The sequence below is a fragment of the Eptatretus burgeri genome, chromosome 1, assembly GCF_056783735.1.
Source record: "Eptatretus burgeri isolate ZD-2024b chromosome 1, Ebu_testis_v1, whole genome shotgun sequence".
In the NCBI taxonomy this organism is placed as follows: Eukaryota; Metazoa; Chordata; class Myxini; order Myxiniformes; family Myxinidae; genus Eptatretus; species Eptatretus burgeri.
Window position 1 is genome coordinate 160,814,086 of NC_140961.1, and position 23,981 is coordinate 160,838,066.

At 35.1% G+C, this 23,981-nt stretch overlaps 1 protein-coding gene across 1 annotated transcript in view; it reads right to left on the reverse strand.

Moving 5' to 3' along the window:
* The window catches only part of LOC147035881 (extracellular calcium-sensing receptor-like), a 73,685-nt gene that overhangs the window by 38,559 nt on the left and 11,145 nt on the right, over nt 1–23,981 (reverse strand). Inside the window, exon 2 of the mRNA XM_085869834.1 lies at nt 5,590–5,687. Coding sequence (XP_085725960.1) covers nt 5,590–5,687 — 98 coding nt within the window. The remainder of the gene's footprint in view (nt 1–5,589; nt 5,688–23,981) is intronic.

Sequence of the window (23,981 nt, forward strand, 5' to 3'; positions counted from 1 at the left end):
CAACCTGATGGAGTACTGCTCTCCCCTCTGGGCTGGTGCTCTCACCTCTCACCTTTCTCGGCTTCACGCTGTGGAAACCAAGTCAATTATGATTATTGGTATCTCCCACGATGAGGCTGAGAGTTTGGGACTCTAACTCTCTCACTGCAGGCAGGTCGGTGGTGTTTCTGTCTTCTATCATATCCTCTCCAGCGTTGCCCCCCCCACCCCTCCATTCTGTCTGCTATCTGGCCCACCCATATTTCCTAAGGGCGCTCAAGGTCCACTAGCAACCCGTCTTTTGTTAAAACTAACAAAATCAACAAACAAGGCTCACCTTCATTCTTTCATTCCGCTTTTTTCTGTTTTTGGAAGAAACTCCCACACTCGCTTCAATCCCACCCTTCCCTCCAGGTCCTAAAACAGCTGTGCACCTCCATCTCTTATCTTACCCCATCCAAAACCATCACCATTTCCACCCTGTTAATTCACAAAAAACCCACCTACTTCAAAATCCCTGCTTTCCTTCCTGAAAGTCCCTGTGGTGTCCATCTTCTTTACCTCATGTACACTGCCCCCATCCCTCTCCCGAAAATTTCCTGATGTCTCTATTCCCCACTGTTTTGTGCTTTGCTCTCCTGCCCCTCTTGTCTCCGACTCCCCTTGATGTATATTATTTGTTTTAGCTCTGAAACAAGCCTTGACATTGTATTAAACATCAATAAATAAAACACCCAAAAGATTCCAAGGACCCAAAATATCCAGATGATCCAAAAGACCCAGAGGACTCAAAAGACCCAGAGGACCCAAAAGTCACCAAGGACACAAAGGACCCTGAAGACCCAAAAGACCCTGAGGACCCAAAACTAACCACAGACCCAAAAGACCCCAAGGACCTTTCGAAGAAATTTCGAAGTCATCCTGTACATTTGAACATTTATTCAATATACAAACAAATAAATAGAAACACATATATATGCACATCTGGAGGGATCTGAACACAGACTTGCTCCAGATCTCTGAAAAACATGATATAATTAAGTCCTTTATATAGAATCCAGAGACAGTATTTTTTATTACCAAACACTGGTGCCACAGTTTGTCAGGTCTTCACATTCCCCAGGTGGAGCTTATCTTCAGCCTTCGTGCAGCTGCCAGCTTGATTTGGTTGAATAGTTGTAATATATATTTCAAACCCAGATGTGTAGGCACTGAATGATAGAATAACGTCAAACTTCAACCCTTTTGGTCATTTTGATAGATTTCTATAGTATGTGGGTTAAAAGTCAGTCTGTTTATCAAGACTTGGAAATGTACTATATTGAAGCAATTAGAGCTTAGTGAATACATCGAGACATATAATTAGACCCAAATTCCAGTTGTACTGAAATCATATTCCCTGTCCAATTTGTTTGTGCCTTTTATAAAAAACATCCCTCAGAAAGCAAGATAGCTTTGAAATGATAGGCAACTGAATTAAACTTATTTAAAAGGTCGGCCTGCTTATTATACCTTTACTATTCAGGTCAACATCTTTCAATACAAAGGAAAGATATGATTAAGTTAATTATAAATTAAAATGGATATATGTTCAAGGAGAAAGAATCATATCATACTTGAGTGCATTTTCCTTTTCAGATTTAATACATTTATTTCAATATCAAGTTATAATTATCAACATTTTATTATTGTTTTTATCACCTTCAAACCCATAATGCTAATTGCAACGACAGACCCCAAAAAAACTCGAAGGTCCCAAAAGACCCAATATACTTTCCTGGGAAAGCCACATTTCTAACCTGGCCTCCAAAGCCAGTCGATGACTGGGAATCCTCCTTCGTGCAAAGTCCTTCCTTGGCCCACCTGAACTCCTGAACACATACAAAGCTTTCATCCACAGCTTGATGGAGTACTGCTCTCCCCTCTACACTGGTGCTCCTGCCTCCCACCATTCTCGGCTGTATGCTGTGGAAACCAAGGCATTTCGGATCATTTGCATCTCCCGCGATGAGGCTGAGTGTTTGGAACTCTCACTCTCTCACCGCAGACAAGTCGATGGTCTTTCTGTCTTCTCCCATCTCCTCTCGGTCTCACCCCCCCCCCCACCATGCTCTGTCTGTGATTTATCCCCACCATATTTCCACACGGCGCTCAAGGTCCACCAAAATCACTTCTGGTAAAACTACCAAAATCATAAATCACTGCTCACCTTCACTCTTTCATTCTTTTATTTTCCCGCCTTTGGAATAAACTCCCTCACACTGTTCAATCCCATTTTTCCCTTCAGGCCTTCAAAACAGCTGTTTACAACCACCTCTTATCGTCACCACCACTCTTACCACCACCCCCATCCAAATCCTCGATATTTTCGACCCCCGTTAATCCCCCCAAGCCCACCTCCTTCAAATTCCCTGCTTTCCTTCCTGAAAGTCCCTGTAATGTCCATCTTGTATACCCAGTGTTCCCCACCACATCAATTTCCCTTCCACAGATCTCCTCATGTCTCTGTTCCCAACTGTTTTGTCTCATGTCCCCCTCGCTGTGTGTTGTGTGTTCACTCTCATATGAGCCTCGACAAGGTATACAAAAAAATACCCCAAAAACCCAAAAGACACAAAATACCCGAGGATCAATGAGACCCAAAAGATCCTGAGGACCCAAAAGCATCCACAAACCAAAAAGACCTCAAAGACCCAAAATACCCTGAGGACCAGAAAGTATCCAAAGACACTGAGAACCCAAAAGATACAAAATTTCCGAGGACACAAAAGACCCAAAACATCCAGAAGACCACAAAAACCCAAAATACCCTGAAGACCCAAAAGTCCACAAGGACCCAAAATACCTGGAAGACCTAAATCACCAAGAGAACCCAAATGATGAAGAGGACCCAAAAGACTCACATTATCCCAAGAACCCAGTAGACACTTTAAGACTCCACTCCAAATGGATGAGTTGTGTGTGGGCACGTGTGTGGGGCATGTTTTTTGTGGAGTTCTACGAGAGTGTACTGATGTGGAATGTGAAACAACAAAATGATCGTCATGACCTCCTGAGTTGAATCGGCTAATTAACTAAAAAAATCCATTAGAATCCCGATATTTACTATAATTCACCGTCTGTCTATCTGTCTGTTCCCAGATACTGCAAAAATGGCTGAAACCACTTTTTGGGTGTGTAATCCTGGGACCCCTTGGAGTAAAATAGACATAAATATAAGAATATGACCCCCTTGACGGCTCCCGTAGGGAGCGGATGCTTCTAGTGTATTGAATGCACGCCACGTTAAGGCATATAAAACAGCTTAATATATCCTTCTACCACGGCATGGTGTTCTAATTACAACTAAATAACAAAAACAATGATAACATTGTGACAAAGCATATATTAATAAATACTCTTAATAATTTCAACAAGAATAAGAATCGCAGTATTCTTAATATTGTTGTAAATAATAATAATGTACATTTTATCCCCACACTGGCCCCAAACACATCTGCACTAGGTGAAAGGCAAGCGAATACGCAAGCAGTACAGCATGTAGGTATGCAACAAGACTGTGAAGACCAATGAAAGGTTGGTCCATCGGATGAACGTGCCCATGAATTGACACCAAAAGATTAATTGAAACCACTTGATAAAGTATTGGGTCAAAACCACATTATCCCACGTTGTAAATATGAAATCAGACAAAAGATCAATTGGTTATGCTTTGTAACCAGAATGTGACATACCTTGGATAGTAACATCATCAATTTGACACCGAAGTTCGGATGAGAACTACAAAATTAAACATACATCTCCATCTGTTTCGATTGACCACAAATGCTACGTAACGTTCGTCCACGCAATTTGCATTCAGCTGATATTTATGATCTTGAGACTGGGCCAGAAGAAACCTAGTGTTTGTCATGGCCAGCAAGCCTTTGTCGTAGCTGTGCTAATAGATTGGAAAACAAAAAACTTCCAAAAGAATTACGTGCAACATCAAATACTGATACTTTTAAACGGCATCTTTTCATTGCTTACAACTAGTTATTCTCAATATCGCCATTACACATATGCAACTTATCATGTATGTGGAATTTCTGTGCTTTGTAAATAAATTATTTTCTCTTTCTCTTCAGGTACAGTTGTACCCACAACGGTTCCAAACGACGACAAGGACTCTGAAGATGAGGGTGATGTTCTGCACGTGGTTTTCAAGAATGATGACGACTATCACATGGATAGTGATATTGACATAGAAGATTGAGATCTGGTTTGTTTGGATAATTAATTGAACTAGCGATAGCCGTGCACATCCACGGGATAGCAGTACAACATAACTGGTAGCAGACGACAGACCGTACACGGGGAATGACAAAAATATGCATTGTGCAAAATTCAAGTGGTACTATGGAACGCCAAGACTTCCCAAACATTGTCGGCATGTCTGCTAAGTGCTACAGCAATTTCATAGGGATCGTGTGACGGCGAGCCGAGTTTTTAGTGTGCAAGCTTGGTATTATAATAGACATAACAATATACAAAATTATTTTTCTACGTTGAGTTTATTTCGTTAGCTTTTATGTTGGCGGACTTTTGTCATCGGCTTTGCAGTGCATGGCTGTCCTGTTTTGCTGTACACTGGTCAGTCGTATGCAGTCCTGGCTTTGGCAGCACACTTATCTATCCCTGGTTTAGTGAGGGCATTGATCTGTCCTTGGTTTGGCTCACATGTCTGTTCTCAGTTCAGTGGTGTCCCGCAATCTGTCCTCAGTTGAGTAGCGCACTGGTCTATCCTTAAATTAGCAGCATATTTTTCTTTTAGAAAAAGGTGATTTCATATCCGTTAAAATTTTCAAACAACTGAAATATATAATCTTGAAGAACACTCTGACTCTAACTCTCTGCATCTTTTACTTCTGCGGGTATTTAAGTGCCACAAGTGGGATTTCTGACCCCTTCGAGCCTCAGGGGACTTCTAATCTGAAAGTGTGTGATCAGAAAGTTTTTTATGCTGCATCTTTGTTTCATGGCAGTTGATTGGAACTTTTGTGACAAAAAATTTTCCCGGGCACAAATTTCTGATTGAGGTTCTTCTTGAAGCCTTCCTGGGGCCTTCTTATATGCAAATTGCGACTGTTTTCATTTCTTACGCGTATGTTTTGTATTCAGTACCTAATCTAGATGTTACAAAACAATAATCGACCTCAGGCACAAATATTTCCCCAAAAAATGGTTTGAGGGTATTTTTAATGGTCTGCCCCCTCCAAACACCAGAAATATGGAACTCAAGAAATGGATTTTGTTGGATGTCAAGGTTATTTAACACAATTAAGAACATCAAACCTTTCAAGCGCAACTTTATGATTAACCTCTGACCAAAGACACATAAATGTCAGATTACAGAGGGGAAAATGGTATTAAAAAAATGGTTGTTTTAGAAGCAGATGTAGGGATGGGTAGATATCTAACTAGTTCATAAGCAACACATATCAAATATCAAAATTAATTTCTATATACTTATGCTCGATATTCAATTTAAGGAAATAACTACACCATATTAATCATCTTTAACTCACACGGAGTTAATTCCACAATAATATGCTTGTGAAGTAATCTCACCTGCCATCTCCTCATGTTGTGTATATCTGGGCAAGAGCCATTTTCAAAAGGCCCATTTCCCGTAACACAAACAGTGACATCATGCAAAGCTTGAGCAGCTGCATATACAGCGACAAAAGCATTATAGGAAAAACTAAGTTTGACAACATCTGTAAATTCTGTCATGGTGTCTTCCAGTTTTTCTTTTCCCGTACAAGGCTTTGTTTCCTTTCCCTTTTTATCAAATGTACACTTGAAAGTCATTTCCCAAAGTTCAGTGATAAATATGCTTTGTGATTGAGAACTCTCATTGGGCGTATCTATTTTGAGAATGCAATCTCTGTTCAGAGAGTCATTTTTTGAGGACAATGTAATTTCAGATATTTCTTTTCCTTGCTCTTTGTGGATTTTGTTACAGGGTTTCATTTTGTCAATAATTGCAATTTGTTCATTTTTAGCCATTTCCCACTTCTGAAAAACACATTTTTGTACACCACAATTGGTCGATTATTTTGATTCTATATTTTTTTACATATTTTATTTTTAATTGGTTTATTATAAGGGTAATTTTTTTCAGGTTGCAGCGATTTTTATGAATTAATTTCACAGAAATTAAGTAAAGTTAAATACTCACATGATGCTCTTTTAATTCAAAAGATGTGTTTTGATGTCTAATTGCTTTCATCATTTTCTCTTTTTGAGATGTGTCATCCGAAAAACTTGTCTTGGCCTTTGGTCTTCTTTTTATTAAGAACTCATATAGTCCAACTACATTGCCTCTTCTGGGCTCAAAGCCAATTGTGCCTGAAAATAGGCTTTTATAAGGTGTGATTTTGTTTGGTGGAAGTTCAATTATTCCTATCCATGTAATACCACTTACATTGTAATGCAAAAGAGCCTCTGCAATGGGTATAACATCTTTAGAATGCCACATGGCAAACACGACTTTGACTTTTGATCTTGCCAATACGTTTCCTGCAATGCAAATTTCTCATAGTTTCCAAATTGAAAAACTACAAGAAAATACCATCCCAAAGTTTAACATCTGATTAGCACAGTCTTTCGGTTGCATATGTTACATTTCTGTCATATCTATAATGTCTTTTAGATTAGTTTATTATTTCCAGTATCTTTGAAAATGTGTTCATGAAGTGAAGAATCCTATTCAACATATGGTCACATTTTGAAATTTTCTTCATAATCTCACCAAGTGCATGTGGATTTATCAGCTTCCTGAGATGCTTTCCAAAAGTTGTTCACTGTACCAGATCTGTCTTCTCTAATAGTAGCCGATGACTTCCTGTGATTTTAATCTTATTGAAAATCTGTCCAAATATCTTGTTAGTAGGGTGAATATACTGGTTCTGGCTCACTTTTCCCTATGTAAATGAATGGAGGATTTTCAGCAATTCCCTTTTTTTTTTCCTTAAAAATAAACCCCCTTTTTATCCCAAGGTATATTTATTTGTCTCCCCTTTTAACCTAGGGGCTCTCTATTCAAATAACCCATACAACAAGATAAAGATTTGTTAAAGGTGATTCTAAAGAAATATTTCAAACGTCTAAGCCTCGGGACACTCTTTATCAAATAACCGATGCATATTGTTTAGCTCACTCATTGAACCTATAAATATTTGTTCATTCTCAAATTCCTTCAATAGTTTAATTTTCTTTGCACAATAATCCCCATCTAAAATATTGACAAACAAAACATTTGAATCTTTATATTTTTTAAGATACCCCTTTTGTGCTATTCCAAAATGATAAACTTCTCTTAATGATCTCATCTGACCACCTCCTGAGCCACAGGTTATTTTTGTTAAGCCCCGCCCACTTTTCATAAGCCCCGCCCACTCTCAAATGGAATTTTTTAAAGCCCTGCCCACTTTTCTTTAAGCCCCGCCCACTTTTCACGAGTATTCCATAAGCCACGCCCACTTTCCTCTAAGCCCCGCCCACTTTTCTGTGGATTTTTATAAGCCCCGCCCACTTTTCTTTAAGCCCCGCCCACTTTTGCTAAGCCCCGCCCACTTTTCATGATGTTTTTCTAAGCCACGCCCAGTTTTTCTAAGCCCCGCCCACCTACTCTTACATCATTTCCAGTTCATCTCTGACTCACAAAGAAAATTCCAGCATGTTATGGTTTTGAAAAATTGCTCAAAGAATAGAAGGCCTGCGTGAGCTTGCCCAGGGAATTTCCACAGGAAACCACACCCAACAGTCTTTCCCTATAAAAGCCTCATGCCCAGGCTCCATTTTAAACATTTTTTTGCTGGCAATGGTGTGCTGTGTGCTTGCCTGGAACTCTCAGACTTGTATGGAACTAAACCTTCAAGTTGATGAACTGGATTCAAACCTCTTATCTGTTGAGGTAAGATTTTTATTTTCCTATTTTTAGTTCCTTTTAAACATCGACTCATTTAATAATTAAATAACTTAATTAATACATTATTATTTTCTCTCACAGGAAATTGTATCTGAAATACAAAATGAAAATACTGCTTTTGCTACAACTTGGGGGAAAATTGTTGGCTTGGTTGAAGACCTTATGAGCGACCAAGACCTACAGAACGAGCAAGACCTTGAGTGGGATGACTTTGGGGTTCCTTGGAACTCTCTGACTTGTATGGAACTAAACCTTCAAGTTGATGAACTGGATTCAAACCTCTTATCTGTTGAGGTAAGATTTTTATTTTCCTATTTTTAGTTTCTTTTAAACATCGACTCGTTTAATAATTAAATAACTTAATTAATACATTATTATTTTCAATCACAGGAAATTGTATCTGAAATACAAAATGAAAATACTGCTTTTGCTACAACTTTGAGGGAAATTGTTGGCTTGGTTGAAGACCTTATGAGCGACCAAGACCTACAGAACGAGTTCGTCCTTGATGACCCAACCAAAGAGTTATACCTTGTAGACCAGCAAAATCCTGAAAAAGAGTTTTACAGCAATAGTACTCATTGTGAGTTATCAAGACAATACCCACTGAACAAGTTATACCTTGATGAGCCAGAATACAAGTTTTACCTTGGAGACTCACAAATTTTGAAAAAATCAGTAAATGAGTTCTGCCTTGATGGTTTAAATAACTACCTTGGAGACTCAGGAAAAGGGTTCTGCCAAGATGGTTCTAAATATGGGTCCAACCTTGGAGACTCACAAATTTTGAAAAAATCAGTAAATGAGTTCTGCCTTGATGGTTTAAATAACTACCTTGGAGACTCAGGAAAAGGGTTCTGCCAAGATGGTTCTAAATATGGGGACTACCTTGGAGACTCACAAATTTTGAAAAAATCAGGAAATGAGTTATCCTTAAGAGACTTTGTAAGTTGGTTTTACTTTGAATACTTGAAATGTGGGTTCTGGCTTGATAACTCTCAATGTGATAGATATCTTGGAAACTCAACAGGAATGTGGTTATACCTTAGAGACTTGGAAAGTTGGGTTTATTTTGAAGACTTGAAATGCTACCACTCTTTGGGATCTAAACCTATCAAGAAAATTCTTACTCCCCCTTTCTACGTCATCAAACCTGAAAGCCTTAAAAGACAGAATTGGAAGAAGAGAAAAAAACATAAAAAATATACATTGTTCGTTCTGGGAAGAAAGTGCAGGCTAACTCCCCCTTTCTACGTCATCACACCTGAAAGCCTTAAAAGACAGAATTGGAAGAAGAGAAGAAAAAAAAACGTAAAAAAAAAAAATATATATATATATATATATATATATAGATATATATATATATATATATATATATATATATATATATATATATATATATATGGAAATCTCATTTTGAAAAAGACATTGTGTTGGGCGAGGATTGAGTTGGGGTTGAGATTTTGAATGTGAGGGTTGGGGTTGAGATTTTGAATGTGAGGGTTGGGAGACACACACACACACACACACACACACACACACACACACACACACACACACACACACACACACACACACACACACCAACAAACAAAAGTTAAGCCTTGACTATTCAGTTGAGGATTCTGTGTTTGGGGTTCACAGATCTAAGAACGTCCCCCTTGACACACATTATATACTGTAATACACCTCGGACTTGTCCCTCTCGTGTCCACAAAGGTGTATAGTAGGAGGGAGTGAAGGGACAACCCATTGCTAACATGGATATTATCTGCTTAGTTTTGTCTTTTGTAATTCCTGTGAATAAAATGAACCTAAAATTTCTTCCCCTTCCAAATCATATATTTTATAAGTCCAAGGAACCGTATCTATTACATCAACAATTTTAAAAAGTTCTTTCGTCCATCGTTCAGTAAAACCCTTTTCAAAATGAGATTTCCACCTATATATTCTTACGATATCACCAACTTTGAACTTAGGTTTTCTGACATTAATCTCTTTTTCATATTTTAATTTTGTAAATGTTTCTGATGGTTTCATATTTGTTGACGTGTGAATCGTGTCATTATACTTATCCACAATATCCTGAATAAAAGATGACCATTGTTGTGAACCGAGTTGTGTGAATTTTTTATATAGTCTCTCTTTTAAGGTACAATTAAAACGTTCAACAACAACTGCCTTCCCTTCATTAAAGGTACTGTATAATGTAATACTGTTATTTTTTAGAAAATTCAGAAATGTCTTGTTATAAAACTCTCTACCCTCATCAGTCCACAATTTTTTAGGTTTTCTCTTACTTTTATTAAATATCTGTTGAAAAGCTAACATAAGAGTATTACCTGTTTTGTTTTTTAAAGGGACAACCCACGCATATCTACTCCTCAAATCAATAACGGTTAAAGCATACTTGTACCCCTTATCATTATTGAGTTCAATCAAATCAGCAGACCAGATATAATCAACTTCCTTGGAATAAACTTTCCTTCTCTGAAACTTTGTGAATATTGGTTTATGTAATTCATCAGCTAATTGCTCTTCAGTCTTAATGGCATCATTAGAGCCTATAAGTTTTTGAAATTTCCAAGTCCAAGTTTCAATTTAGCACTAATCATCTTCTTCACAATGAACCTATCAACTTTTTCTCTCAAGGTTGGATTTTGTATCAGAGACAAATTATACAACATTTCTCTATCGGCTTCATGCTTTTCTTCCAACGTTGTGGTATTCCCATAATCAATATCGTGTCTCATGCACACTTCATCAACTCTATTGATTGGTTCACTCCAGGATTTAGGATTGTCTGCCTCATCTAATCTTTTATCCAAGTTTGTGCCTGGACCACAGAAAGAATACCCTGGAAGATGTAATTTCCCTGGTATTCCAGTAGTTGTAAATTTACTTCCTGATAAAAACTTTTGCATATCTCCTCCGAGTTTGTGTTTGGAGATAAATTGATTTTTTTTTGAACCACACACCGAACATATACCTTTTTGTATAACCCTGTTATTATTACTTTTAATATATGAAATATTTTTAGTATTAGTTTTCTTTTTACATTTGAGACAATAACTCATTTATTTATGAGAAAAATTCCTGCAGAGTGCAAAAACCTTTTTAGTTTCCAACATGCACATTTGAATCTTAATTTTTAAAACATAAAGAATCCTTAGAAATGCCTTCACTCTCTCCTCAATTTATTTAAGAAAAAAAAAAATGAAAAACTTGAATTAAAATACATATCTTCTCGATGTCAATACTCTTGTCGAAAGTATTGCAAATAGACTTGTCAATTCTTTGTTTTCCTCCTCGGTGGGTTGAGTTATTTTCTGTAATACCACCAATCTTTTTTGAATCTCACTGGTTTCCATATTTTCATATTTATTTAGTCTCGCTCTTTCCTCCCTCTCCTCCCTCTCCTCCCTCTCTCTCTCTTCTCTCTCTTCTCTCTTTCCTCCCTCTCTCTCTCTTCTCCCTTTCCTCCCTCTCTCTCTTCTCCCTCTTCTCCCTTTCCTCCTTTTCCTCCTTCTCTTTCTTCTCCCTCTCCTCCTTCTCCTTTTCCTCCTCTTCTCTCTCTTCTTCAACTCCTTCCTCATCCCTGACTATCCTTGAATCGCTTACACCCCATAGAATATTATACATATATTCATCAGGATTTCTTGTTATTCCTGTATCCAAAATATTTTTTTTTACAACAGGAAACCAATAAAATTTCTTTTGAATTTCTAAAAGAGCCTTACCTTTTCTTAACTTTATAATTTTTTCATTATTTAACATTCTAATTAAATCTAAAGTTGTCGGTTTATCAACATCAGCATAATGCCAATCATTTATTGAAAATACCTCATTCTTATGTTGTAGAACATATTTATTAAAATAGCGAACACCCTTTTCTTGAAGGTATGCTTGGACACAGAAATGATAATTTTCTTGAAGCCTTCTTGCTGTCATTTATGTATTAGAAATATATGTTAGAATAATATTATGGCACGAAACACCTCCCCATCTTCCCATAGTTAAATCATTTTGTATTTCCTTAATTATTATATATAATCCTGTTTTTTCTGTTTTCATGAGATAAACAAGGGCAAAACCATTATTATATTTACTCTTATTAAATTATTTTATTTGGTGTTTACTAATCGTGGACCCATAAAACTCATTCTCGATACCAAGTGGATAATATTCTTCCTTACAAGACTGATTTAATTGTTCCAGGTCTTCGAGGTTAATTTTAAATGACCAATTATACCCTAAATCATTCATATCATACCCCCATTGTTCTATTCTCATACAAATGATATGCCCTTCTTTATAAAAATTTATTTTAATTCGAACTGTGAATTCTGTATGACCTGGAGATAATATCAACACTTCTGTATCTTTGGAATACACAGCCGTTTTATTTAAGGATATATATTGTGATAAATCGCTTAATCTCACCAAGTCATTCGCGTCAGTTGGGCTTGGATAATTTTTTAATTTAAAAGCATTTTTCATGTTAATATTTTTGGTTATATTATATTTATGTCATTCAGCCTGTGCCTTTGTGTAATAATTTGATAAATCAATATCCAGTTCTTGAGATGCACCAAAGACAGAACCATCTTTACCAACATAAGTCATTTATATAAGATTAAAAATAATATCATAAAATTTTTTATTTTTGTTGAGTTGAAATAACACATATAGACATAATTGACCACAACACTTGGAATTTAATTCTTGGACTTGAAATGTTTGATAAACACCATTCTGTAAGAATTTTATGACTTCAACAGGTGGTGGAAGACCAAAACTATCAAAATAATATTTGTCTTGACTATTAAAAATACAAACCCAATGAGAACCGTTCCCATTATTATCTTCTAAGTTCATAATAATATTCTTTGTATGTTTCGGCACATTTGTTAATTCATCTCTCATACAAATAACCACATTATGAATTTTTAATTTCTTACAACATTTGGCAAGTTGTAAATTTGATGTTGTATTCTTTCCAAATTCTTTCAACCACTCATCAATGCTCATTTATTTATTAGAAAGATATAATCCATTACCTCTTTTCGTTAATTTTACACCTGCTTGTGCTATAGAAGAAAGCATATCTCCAACTAACAATCTCGCTTTATCAGGCAGACCTTCAAGTTTTTCAGCAAAATCTACAATTACACCACTTCCACTAATTTGTTTCTCCACCTCTTTGTTATGTCTTTCCAATTCTTTTTGAGCCTGGAGTTGAGCCTTCCTTTTGTTGGCAGTTTTCACCGCTGTTGAAATACCACCAGTCAATGCTCCAACCGCACTTAAACCAGCAAATAAAGGAATTAGAAATGGGAGAAAAAACCTCCACTCGTCTCTCTTCTTGAATATTTTTTCAACATTGGTTTTGTCATTTTAATTTTAAGTGAGCCAGTGTCATTCAAGATTTTAACCTGTTCTCTTGTGAGCAAAACATCAATTCTTACTGCTCCTTTTCTCTGAATTGTATTAACGTTAATCGTACAAGGCTTTTGATTTTGAACACAAGATGATAGTTTATGAAGATTGATTTGATTAACATATACCCCATTTGGTACTTTACCACTCATTTATTTAACAAAAAATTATGTGAGACTAATCATCACACCATTATCTGTATTAATCTGCAATTCTGTTTCTTCCAAAAGCAAACAATATGTATCAACTTCTTCACTCTCTCCTCTTTCAATGTATAGGGAAGTATCCACTCGATTAGACTTTATAGTTTCCTTTTGAGCGCTCAGGTCAAACGCATGGATTGTATACAAACTTTTAAATGCTGTCATATCCAAAATAGGTTCTTTATTTCCATTACTTTCACACACCTTTTGGTAAGACTTGTATGCTTCAGCAAAATCATTTTTTTCCCAATTAATTTCCAATCTATCTCGTGGATAAAATGTTCCATCTAGAGAAACGTGAAGTTGTTTCACCTTAGCATTATCACTCAATGCATTATTCTTATCAGTCGCAGTATCACCATCTGGCTTTTTAAAAATGATCCACAGATATCGTGGCTTTCCTTCCAGAACACGCAAATTCCACGTATAAGTGGTTTGGTTGAGTTTAACGTGTTGACATCTTCTTTGGAGGTATGATACACTGAGTGGTTTCTTTGAGTTAAGTCTTCTATTCAACATCTCTTCTGTTTTAAGATTAGGAGTATATTCACTGATATACCAACTCATTTCCTCAATTACAAATTTATTCTGTTCACCAAAAGCACTACCAACACCAAAAAGCAATCTATTTTCATTATCATTCCTTTGTAGTTGAAATCTAATTTTAAGACCATACAGAACTTTATCATGATCACAAACTCCAAATATACCTTTAAGAGGAACTGCCACAGTAAAACTATTTTCTGCTTTTGTATCATCATTATACATTCCTTTCATTTGAGTATATCCAGGGTCTGTGTTTGTTCCCGTTGACATATCAGGAATAAAACCTTCGACAGACCCCTTTCCCTTTCTATCACTGAATGTATAGAGTGTAAATTTCATCATTTCAGATACAGCAGAGACATAATCAACCGCTTCATCTTCTTGTGTTCCAATATACAAACGCACACTATCAAACATTTTCCAGAAGAAATCATTTACAAGTGTAGCGTTTGTGTTATTCCCAGCTTTAGTGAATTTAAATTTACACAACAAGAAACTTTCGGAGAGATTCAAATAGGTTTGTTGATTATTTATTTCAAAACTTTTTGTACCATTCGTATTCCAGTCTGTTCCAGTTATTGCATTTACCTTGAAGTAATCTTCTTTTTTAGTGGAGTTTGAGATAATAATAATAGTATCATCCAAATCATAGATACTATCAATTGCATTTATTTAGGAAAAAAGATGTTAAAACTTTTGAAACCCTGATCCAAGTATTTGAATTATTTTCTGTCGTTCTTGGGGGGACAACTGAGTTTTGCTTTTCTTAATTTCTTTTATTGCTTGTAATTTATGAGATTCCTTCTGAGCATCTTTTATACTCTTTACAGCACCTGCTACATTTCCAACAGCAGAAGCAGTTGAACCAATTAGATCTTTATGTTTAAGAATAGTTGAACCAATACCCATGAGAGTATCAATTATCCCATCTCCTCTAAATTGATGTCCAACACCCCTTTGTCTCTTAGGTTTATAGGATCCTCCACCAAGATACATACCTTCACCCTTGTAGTATGGAGAAAGGAACATCCCATCCTCTGTAATTATTTTATATTTTCCCTATTCGTGTTTCCTCACAATAACCATCGTATTTATTTATTGGAAAACTTCACGTAGGTGAATTCTGATGGATATAACTTCTCCATTCAAAGAAATCACACGATTATCTTGGTCGGTTATCCTAAAATTTACTCTGTGTATGGTTTTTCCTGACACAGGTAGATAAACCAAATTTTTAGGTTCCATATTGAATTTATAACCAATTGGGGTTGAGTATGCGCTGAATGAAAATATTGTATTTGTTTTTTTTCCATCATTATAAGCACCATCAATCAAATCACAGTGAATTAACACTGAATTTATTCCTGAGGATATTTGAATGACATTATCACTGTAAAACATCCCATTAGCTTCAATCTTTTTTGAGGAGAAACCCAATAACTCTCTAAATGAATTACACTGAACAACAAAATTTTTTTACTGGAGATGTGTAAAGTGATTTAGACTAATTTGGGTACGCTGATTTCAAAAATCATAACCGTTTTGCTGTATCACGTCAGGATTTTCAGTAACAGAAATATTCCCATTGCCTAGAAGTCAGGATTTCAATGAAATTTACAAAAATTCATTTATTCATTTATTTCAACATGAATGCTTCAAAATTATAGAAATTACAGAAAAACTCCACTAGAATGTAATTAAAAATGCTTTAGGCATTTGGCTTTGCGTTTGTGCTGCTCTGTGTCAGTTTCACGATGCAGGAACCAGCAGAAATCACCCATCATGTTCGGGTTGTGCCGCCCTTGGTAACGCGTCTCCATGAGTGAAATATCTTGGTGGAATCGCTCGCCGTGCTCGTCCGAGACTGCTCCCAAGTTGTCAGGGAAGAAGTTCAGGTGCTGGTGTAGGAAATGGATTTTCAGGGACATCCTGGAGCCAAGTTTCCTGAATGACTCCAGCAGCTGCTGCACTATTTCTTCATAGTTGTCCGCGCGCTCGTTCCCCAAGAAGTTGTCCGTCACAGCTTTGAAGCTCCTCCACGCTGACAGCTCTTTGGGGTTTAGAGTTGTTGGAAAAGTTTCGTCCTTCATAATCTGTCGGATTTGCGGTCCAACAAAGACACCAGCTTTGATCTTGGCCTCCGACAAAGGTGTTGCCAAACTTTTCCTTGAGGTATAAAAACCCATGCCCATTCAGATCCATTGCCCGTACAAAACTTTTCATCAAGCCGAGCTTTATGTGGAGTGGTGGAAGGAAAACCTTGGCTGGGTCGACAAGGGCGACATGCTTCACATTGTGTCGACCAGGTACATGCTCCTTTCGCTCTTCCCAATCTTTCTTCGTCCAGTGATTCATGTCGTCTCTGCTATCCCAGAGACAAAGGAAGCACATGTATTTCGTGTAGCCTGACTGCAGCCCTAACAACAGCGCCACCACTTTCAAGTCTCCGCAGATGTGCCAGTTGAAGTCATTGTACTTGATGGAATCAAGCAGCTGCCGCATAGTCTCATAGGTCTCTGTCATGCCGAACGCGTGAGCCAGTGGGACTGATGGTTTCTCGTTGCCATTGTGGAGCAAAACAGCCTTCAAGCTGTTCTTCCCCGAGTCGATGAAGAGGCGCCAGTCTGCAGGATCGTGATCACACCCAAGTTCTTTCAACAGACCGTTGATGTCACTGCAGAATGTCATCGTGTCTTCCATCTCAAAGAACTCAGCCATGTCTCAGTGACGTGCTCTGAACAAGGATATCTTGGTGTTAGGTTCAAGTAGATTCCACTGCTGCAGCCTTGATCCAAGCAGCTCTGCCTTCGCCTTTGACAGCGAGAGATCTCTTACAAGATCATTTAAGTCTCCCTGGTTCAGAAGGTGTGATTCTTGAGTGTCGGGTTCAAAAGGTTCATCATCACCATCCTCTTCACCACTGCTTACAGCTATGTTCTGATCAGCTGGAGGTGTTGGAACGGGGTTCTCGTCATCATGAGGCACAGGTTTACGAGCAGAGACGCAGTCAGTGTACTTGATGTGACCTTTATTCTTCTTGTTGAAGCCGGCGATGCTTGTGCAGCAGAAATAACAATCATCATGATGATTCTGCGGCTCACGCCATATCATGGGCACAGCAAATGGCATGCTCGCGCGCTTGCCCACCAACCACTGAGTCAAGTTTGTGTGCAGCTTGTGCAGCAGATGTGTGGTGCCCAGCTCTGTTCTTGGTCCCCCACCTTACAGCCGAAGTAGTGAAAGTAGGCGGCCTTCATTTTCACTGCTGTAGATATACTTCGCTGTTGATCTTTTTTGGTATACCGACCACAGACATAACAGAAGTTGTCAGGATGATTGGTACAGGAACGCCTACTCATCTTTATCTGAAAGAAAGAAATATAACACAAGTTAACAACAATTGTATGAAATAGACATGTTAAAGACATATGTAAATTTCATTGAAATCCTGACTTCTAGGCAATGGGAATATTTCTGTTCCTGAAAATCCTGACGTGATACAGCAAAACGGTTATGATTTTTGAAATCAGCGTACCCAAATTAGTCTTAATCACTTTACACATCTCCAGTAAAAAATTTTTTTTGAAATTTGTTGTTCAGTGTGATCAATTGTGAAATCAACCTTGTAGTTATTTTTAGCTTTAATCGTTGATTTTGAAGTATGTTTTTGAATGTTTATAACAATATTTTTTGGTTCATCACCCTGTTCTTTCATAAGACGAGCAATTTCGGAAGATATTTGAGAAATCTCATATGCTCCGGGTGAGACTGTTATCGTTTTGTATCCACTTCCCGGATTATAACTAAACTTGTCATTTTTCTCGGTTATATTAAATAAGGTATTATAAGTTTCCATGGACAATAAAGATGCCTCATATTCTTTTGTTGTGTCAAGTTGTAGTGGGTATGGGAATGAAGATTTGTGGTTGCTTGTTGTGAAATTGAAACTAAGGATTGTGCTTCTCATCTTATTTAATATGAGATAAAATGTCTTTATATTGATATTTATTAATTATTTTCATGTTCATCAACTGGTCTGAAATGGCTGATGCTTCATTAAAACAATTGTTATTTCCAGCCTTCTTACTGCCTAACAACAATAACAGTCTATTAACTAATTGCGATGGGTCATTTGGAAGAAAACTAACACCTGAACCAAGGATACTTAAAGCCTGAATAATGTGTTTCTCCTTCTCATTCTTCCTACTTTTACCAGAAAGAATAACCTTATAATTTAGAGTGTTCAGCAGATCAATATATACTCTATCATCATTATTTTCCATATCCAATGGTTTATCAATATACTTTGATTCATCCCTCACAGTTGAACCTTGTCTTCCATCTTTTGTGAGAAGAAACATTAATCTCGGAGTTAGTTTAACAGGGGGTTGAGCAGAACCTAAGAACCTTAATTCATCATTAAATATCAATACCTTTTCTGGAACAAGATGAAATATTGCTGGTTGTTCTGTTGGAATGAGTCCTGCTTTGGTTTTTTAATCCGCTGAATATTCATTGTTTTGAACAGCATTCACAATAAAATCAGGGGGTCGATTCATCTCTTCCAGTTGTTAAAATAATTCTTCATCATGATATTCTAATTCTCCAATATGCTCTAATTCTTCCTCTGTCATTTGACTGAAATCTTTTAACATTTGGAGCTTTCTGGGAGTATATTTTATTGTGGGAACTGTGGAAACATCTTTCATTTTTTCTTGGGAAGTTTTTAAAAGTGGTTTAAAAAATTTCTCTTGTTTTCTTTCAAATGCTTCTTCGCCCGTTAGTTTCTGTCTGCGTTTCTTCTTTATGTCTTCCTGTTGTTTTACAACTTTTGAAACCAACTCTTGATGTTCCTTAAATCTTCTTGCTCTTTCTTTTGCATCCATTTATTTATTGTAAAATATAATTTAATGAATTGTAAAGATCAACAGGGAAATTTTCCTTTTCTTCATCATTCAAGTGGATGTGTTCAAATAAATCCTTTTCTTTAAATATTTCATCAAATTCTTTATTAACATTAATGCGAGTTGTAATTTCTTCTTCACTAATACTTGCATCTCTGCTTTTCATACGTTTGCGTTGAGTTTCTTCATCAATATTAAAACCGAATGATAAAATCTTCACTCCGCTCAGATATTTAATAATTTGTCTCGTTCCTTCTGGATTAGTTTCTAATATCCCAACACCACCAGATTTTAGTTTCCTTAACTCAGTCTTACAATGTGAATATTTTGTTGTACCAAGAGAAACCTCCTCAAATATTTGTCCTTCATTCCTCTATCACATATGTTCCTCCAATGAAATATAGTGATAATCTTCACCTCTTACTTCTCCAGGTCTTATTGCTCTAGTTGTTGTTGATACAATGCGTATCACGGGGTGTTTTTTAAGTAAATTTACAATATTCTCATTTGTACTACACAAGAACCTTGATTTATGAAAGTTTTTTTCCAGAAGCAGATTTACCCACAAGATTTATAATAATAGTTGTCATTTATATATGTGATTGTTTATAAAACAAAAAATATATCCCTTAATATCTCATCTTGTTTCACAACAATATATTTATATTTTTCAGTCGTGTGCTTCATGTAATCCTCAAATTTCTTTTTACAACATAATGTCGAACAATTATCTCTCCAAAAATTATTGATATCTATTGAATTTAACTTGAATAAAATAAAAGTATTAGCATTGTTTCTGATGGAACAACGAGGAAGTTGAAAGTACGATTGACTAAGATAAATACAATTACAAGAAGAATGTCTCCCTCTTGTGTAGTAGCTGTCCATTACCGTTTGGTTTCTCTCATTAACACAATCATCAAGGATAACGAGGTTCTTTTTTGATTTATTCAAATCTTGGGGAGATGGTATATCATCCGTATTATCACTAAGAATAGAAGTTATAGGATTTGATTTCTTTTTACATCTCTGTGTATCACAAAATAGTTGAATTATATCTTCAATGTTATAATCATTTAGGTTTTTTTGACGTTTAAATAAACCGATTATATCTTCTTTTTGAAGACCAGCATTAAAACCTTGTGAGAGTAGTTGATATTCTGGTTGAAAACTCGACTTTGTGAAAATTATTAAATTATTATAATCTAAAAAGTTGGGAGTGAGGAGCATTTTTAAAAGTAAGCAGCTTTTTCCACATCCACTTGAACCAACTATGAGACATCTTAATGAATTTGGAAGATTTTTATGGTTGTTAAATTTTATCTTATTTTCCCAAATAGGTATAAAATCATTCATTTATATATTTGGAAAACAGGTTATTTAATTTATTATTGGCTTTTTTAGAAACTCTATATTTTATCCTAAGTTCAGGTTTAATTTCAAGATAATCCATTATTTTATTTATACAATATCTTGTGTTGATATTTCCCTGAAAATTACATCCATGAATAATATATAACAACAATCCTTTGAACATTTCTCTTATACGTTCAGTTTCTTCCCTTGTAAGGAAAGGTGTGTTACCATGCTCATACTTTACATTCATTTCTCCAATCAATCTTGTAAAGTAATTCATTTTTGGTGTAAATCTAAAAGAATTATTTTCCTTTTTATATTTTTTATTATCATTAATTAGAAGATAATCACAGAATATACATTGTTTATAGGCTTTTGACTCTGTGTTTAATCCCCGTCTTTCACACGCAGGACAATTCTCAAATTTGTCATATGGAGAATGAGGAAAGTCTAGCATATTTATAAAGTAAAACTTTACTTAAACTGAAATTCATCTAAACTTTCAGTTGTACATTGACTCATATTTAATAATATTACCATCGATATCGATATACTTTTTTTCATTATCAGATTCAACGACAACATTTTTTATATTAAAGGTAATTTTAAAATGATCGTTAATTACTATTGAACGAAATGTCATTTCACCTGATATATTAACATCCTTTATTTCATCAGGATTTACATCTTTAGGGTTGTTGAAAAAAATACAAATTTCTCCTTGCATATTACAGATGGTCTTATCTTTTCTTTCTAAAGCTTCATCCATAAGGTTTTTGTTTTTTGATACTTTTTCTTGTTTCATTGCTTTTTCTAGTTTTGAATATATTACTAGAAGGAGAGGAGAAACTTTTGTTAGAGATACTTTAATTGATGTTCTATCAGGTATACTAAAAGCCCTTCCACTGAAGGAAATTGAAGAACTCATATTATTTACCATAATAGTTTTTATCCAATAGTTGTTATATTTATCTTTGTTCAATTTTACATCCTTGACATATTTCTCAGTATCTTTAACAAATGAAGAGATTGATTGAAACTTGTCTTTTGTGTCTTGAAACATTGTATTTATGAAGTGAAAAAGTTGGAGGATAAAATGGTTTTAAGCACAGATTCACCTGTAAAATAAACGAAATTTTCATCAAGAAAATTTTAGTTTAAGCAAAGATTTATTATGTAAATATGTTGAATACAACATACTGCGATGTTTGTAATCACAAATATAAACATTATAGAAAACACCTCCGAACCACCAAACACACATTTAATCTGTTTCATAAAATATCTCCTCTTGAGTTGGAAAGAAAACATTGTGATATCTGCTCAAAGGATGTTTTGAAGAGTAGTTATAATAGACATCTTCAATCACAAAAACACAAGAAAAATGAGTTTAAGTAAAGGGAGACTATTATATTGAAAACACTGATGGGGCATTTAAAGGGCATATAAAAACAAGGATTTTTCAATTTGGAGAACCCGGTCCATCATCAATAGCTGAATCAATTGAAATAGTGAAACCCGATGTTGAAAAATTTATTAAAAAGACATTAAAAGAAGTGAAAACTTTAAAGTTTTATATGGGAGTGAAAATGAATATGAAAAGACAAGATGAAGAACAAACTCCTTATATGAGAACAGATCTTCATTTTATAACATCATTTCAAGAATTTTTGAATAGTGGGGTTTATGAAGAACTATCAAGACAAGAGGAGGATGTTGATAATACAGTGGTAGGAAGTGGATTCAATATTTAAAAAAATCATCTTTTTAGATATACACATTCTAAAATCAAACACTCTTAAAGCTTCTTCTTATATTGAATTACCAAAAGAAATAAAACTAAAGAAGGCAGTTGTTAATATTAAGAACAATGATAATAAATGTTTTCTCTGGTCTGTTCTTGCTCACTTTCATCCACCAAAATGTAATTCAGAAAGAGTAAAACAATATATGAAATATGAGAATACCTTGGACATTAAAGATTTTAAATTCCCAATGCCACTAACAGATATTCCTAAATTTTAGAAAAAGAATAATCTTTCTATTAATGTATATGGATTAATGGATACAAACAAAGTTCAAATATTAAAAATTTCAAACAACTATAAAAATAAAGAAACACACATTGATCTTTTATATTTTAGTGTTGGAAAGAATTCACATTACACATACATCAATAATTTATCAAGATTAATCTCTTCTCAGGTATTCAGAACAGCAAACAAAATATATCCTTGTAAGCGATGTCTTAATTCATTTCATACAAAAGAACGATTAAAACAACATTCAAAATATTGTAGTAATCATAAATCAGCTGTAATTACAATGCCTAAACCTGGTGAAAAGATTTATTTTGAAGATTATAATAAATCTATCATGCACCCATTTGTGATATATGCTGATTTTGAGTGTATCCTTAAAAAGATTAATACTGCTTCTCCTAATCCAAAAGAATCATATACAAATAAATATCAAAAACATATTCCTTGTGGTTTCTCTTATTATATCAAATCATCTGTTGGAGAAAAGTATAATAAACTTGAACATTATAGTGGAAAAAAAGCTTCACAAGAGTTTGTAAATCGATTAGAAAAGGATTGTATAAGACTCACTAAATTAATGAAAGAAACAAATGAACCGATGAAATTAACCAAAGAAGAAAAATTAGAATTTAGAAAGAACAATATCTGTCATATTTGTGAGGGGGAAATTAAGGAGTCTAAAGTTAGGGATCATTGTCATCTTACTGGTAAATATAGAGGTCCCGCTCATTCCTGTTGTAATCTTAATTATAAATTACCTTCTTTTATTCCAGTCTTTCTTCACAACAGCGCCAACTATGATACACATCTATTTATAAATGAACTTTCAAAAACACCAGGGAATATTTCTGCCATAACAAACACAAGTCAAAAGTTTATTTCATTTACAAAAATGATATTCACAAAACCTATAACTCGTATTCGGTTTCTTGATTCTTACAAGTTTATGGGAACACCACTAGCCTACCTCGCATCAAATCTAAGCTCCACGGGCTCTTTTCCAAATCTTAATTCATTCTTTCCAAAAGAGGAAATTCTATCTAAAGAGGAAATTCAGATTAAAGAGAGAATTCAAAGTAAAGAGGAAATTATAATTAATGAGGAAATTAATGAAGAAATTCTTACTGAAGATGAAATTCTAATTATACAGAAAATTCAAACAATGAATGAAATTCTAACTAAAGAGGAAATTCTGATTAAAGATGAAATTCTGATTAAAGAAGGAATTCTTACGAGAGAGGAAATTCAAACAAGGAATGAAATTCAAAGTAAAGAGAAAATTCTTACAAGGGAATTTATCCTTATGATTATATGGATTCATTTATGATATTTAAAGAAACACAACTTCCATCAAAAGAAAGTTTCTGTAATAACCTTTATGAAGAAGGGATAAGTGATAAGGAATATAAACACGCACAAGAAATATGGAAAATATTTAAGATAAAGAACCTTGGAGAATATCATGATTTATATCTAAAAACAGATGTTTTATTGTTAGCTGATGTGTTTGAAGCTTTTAGATCACTCTGTCATAATA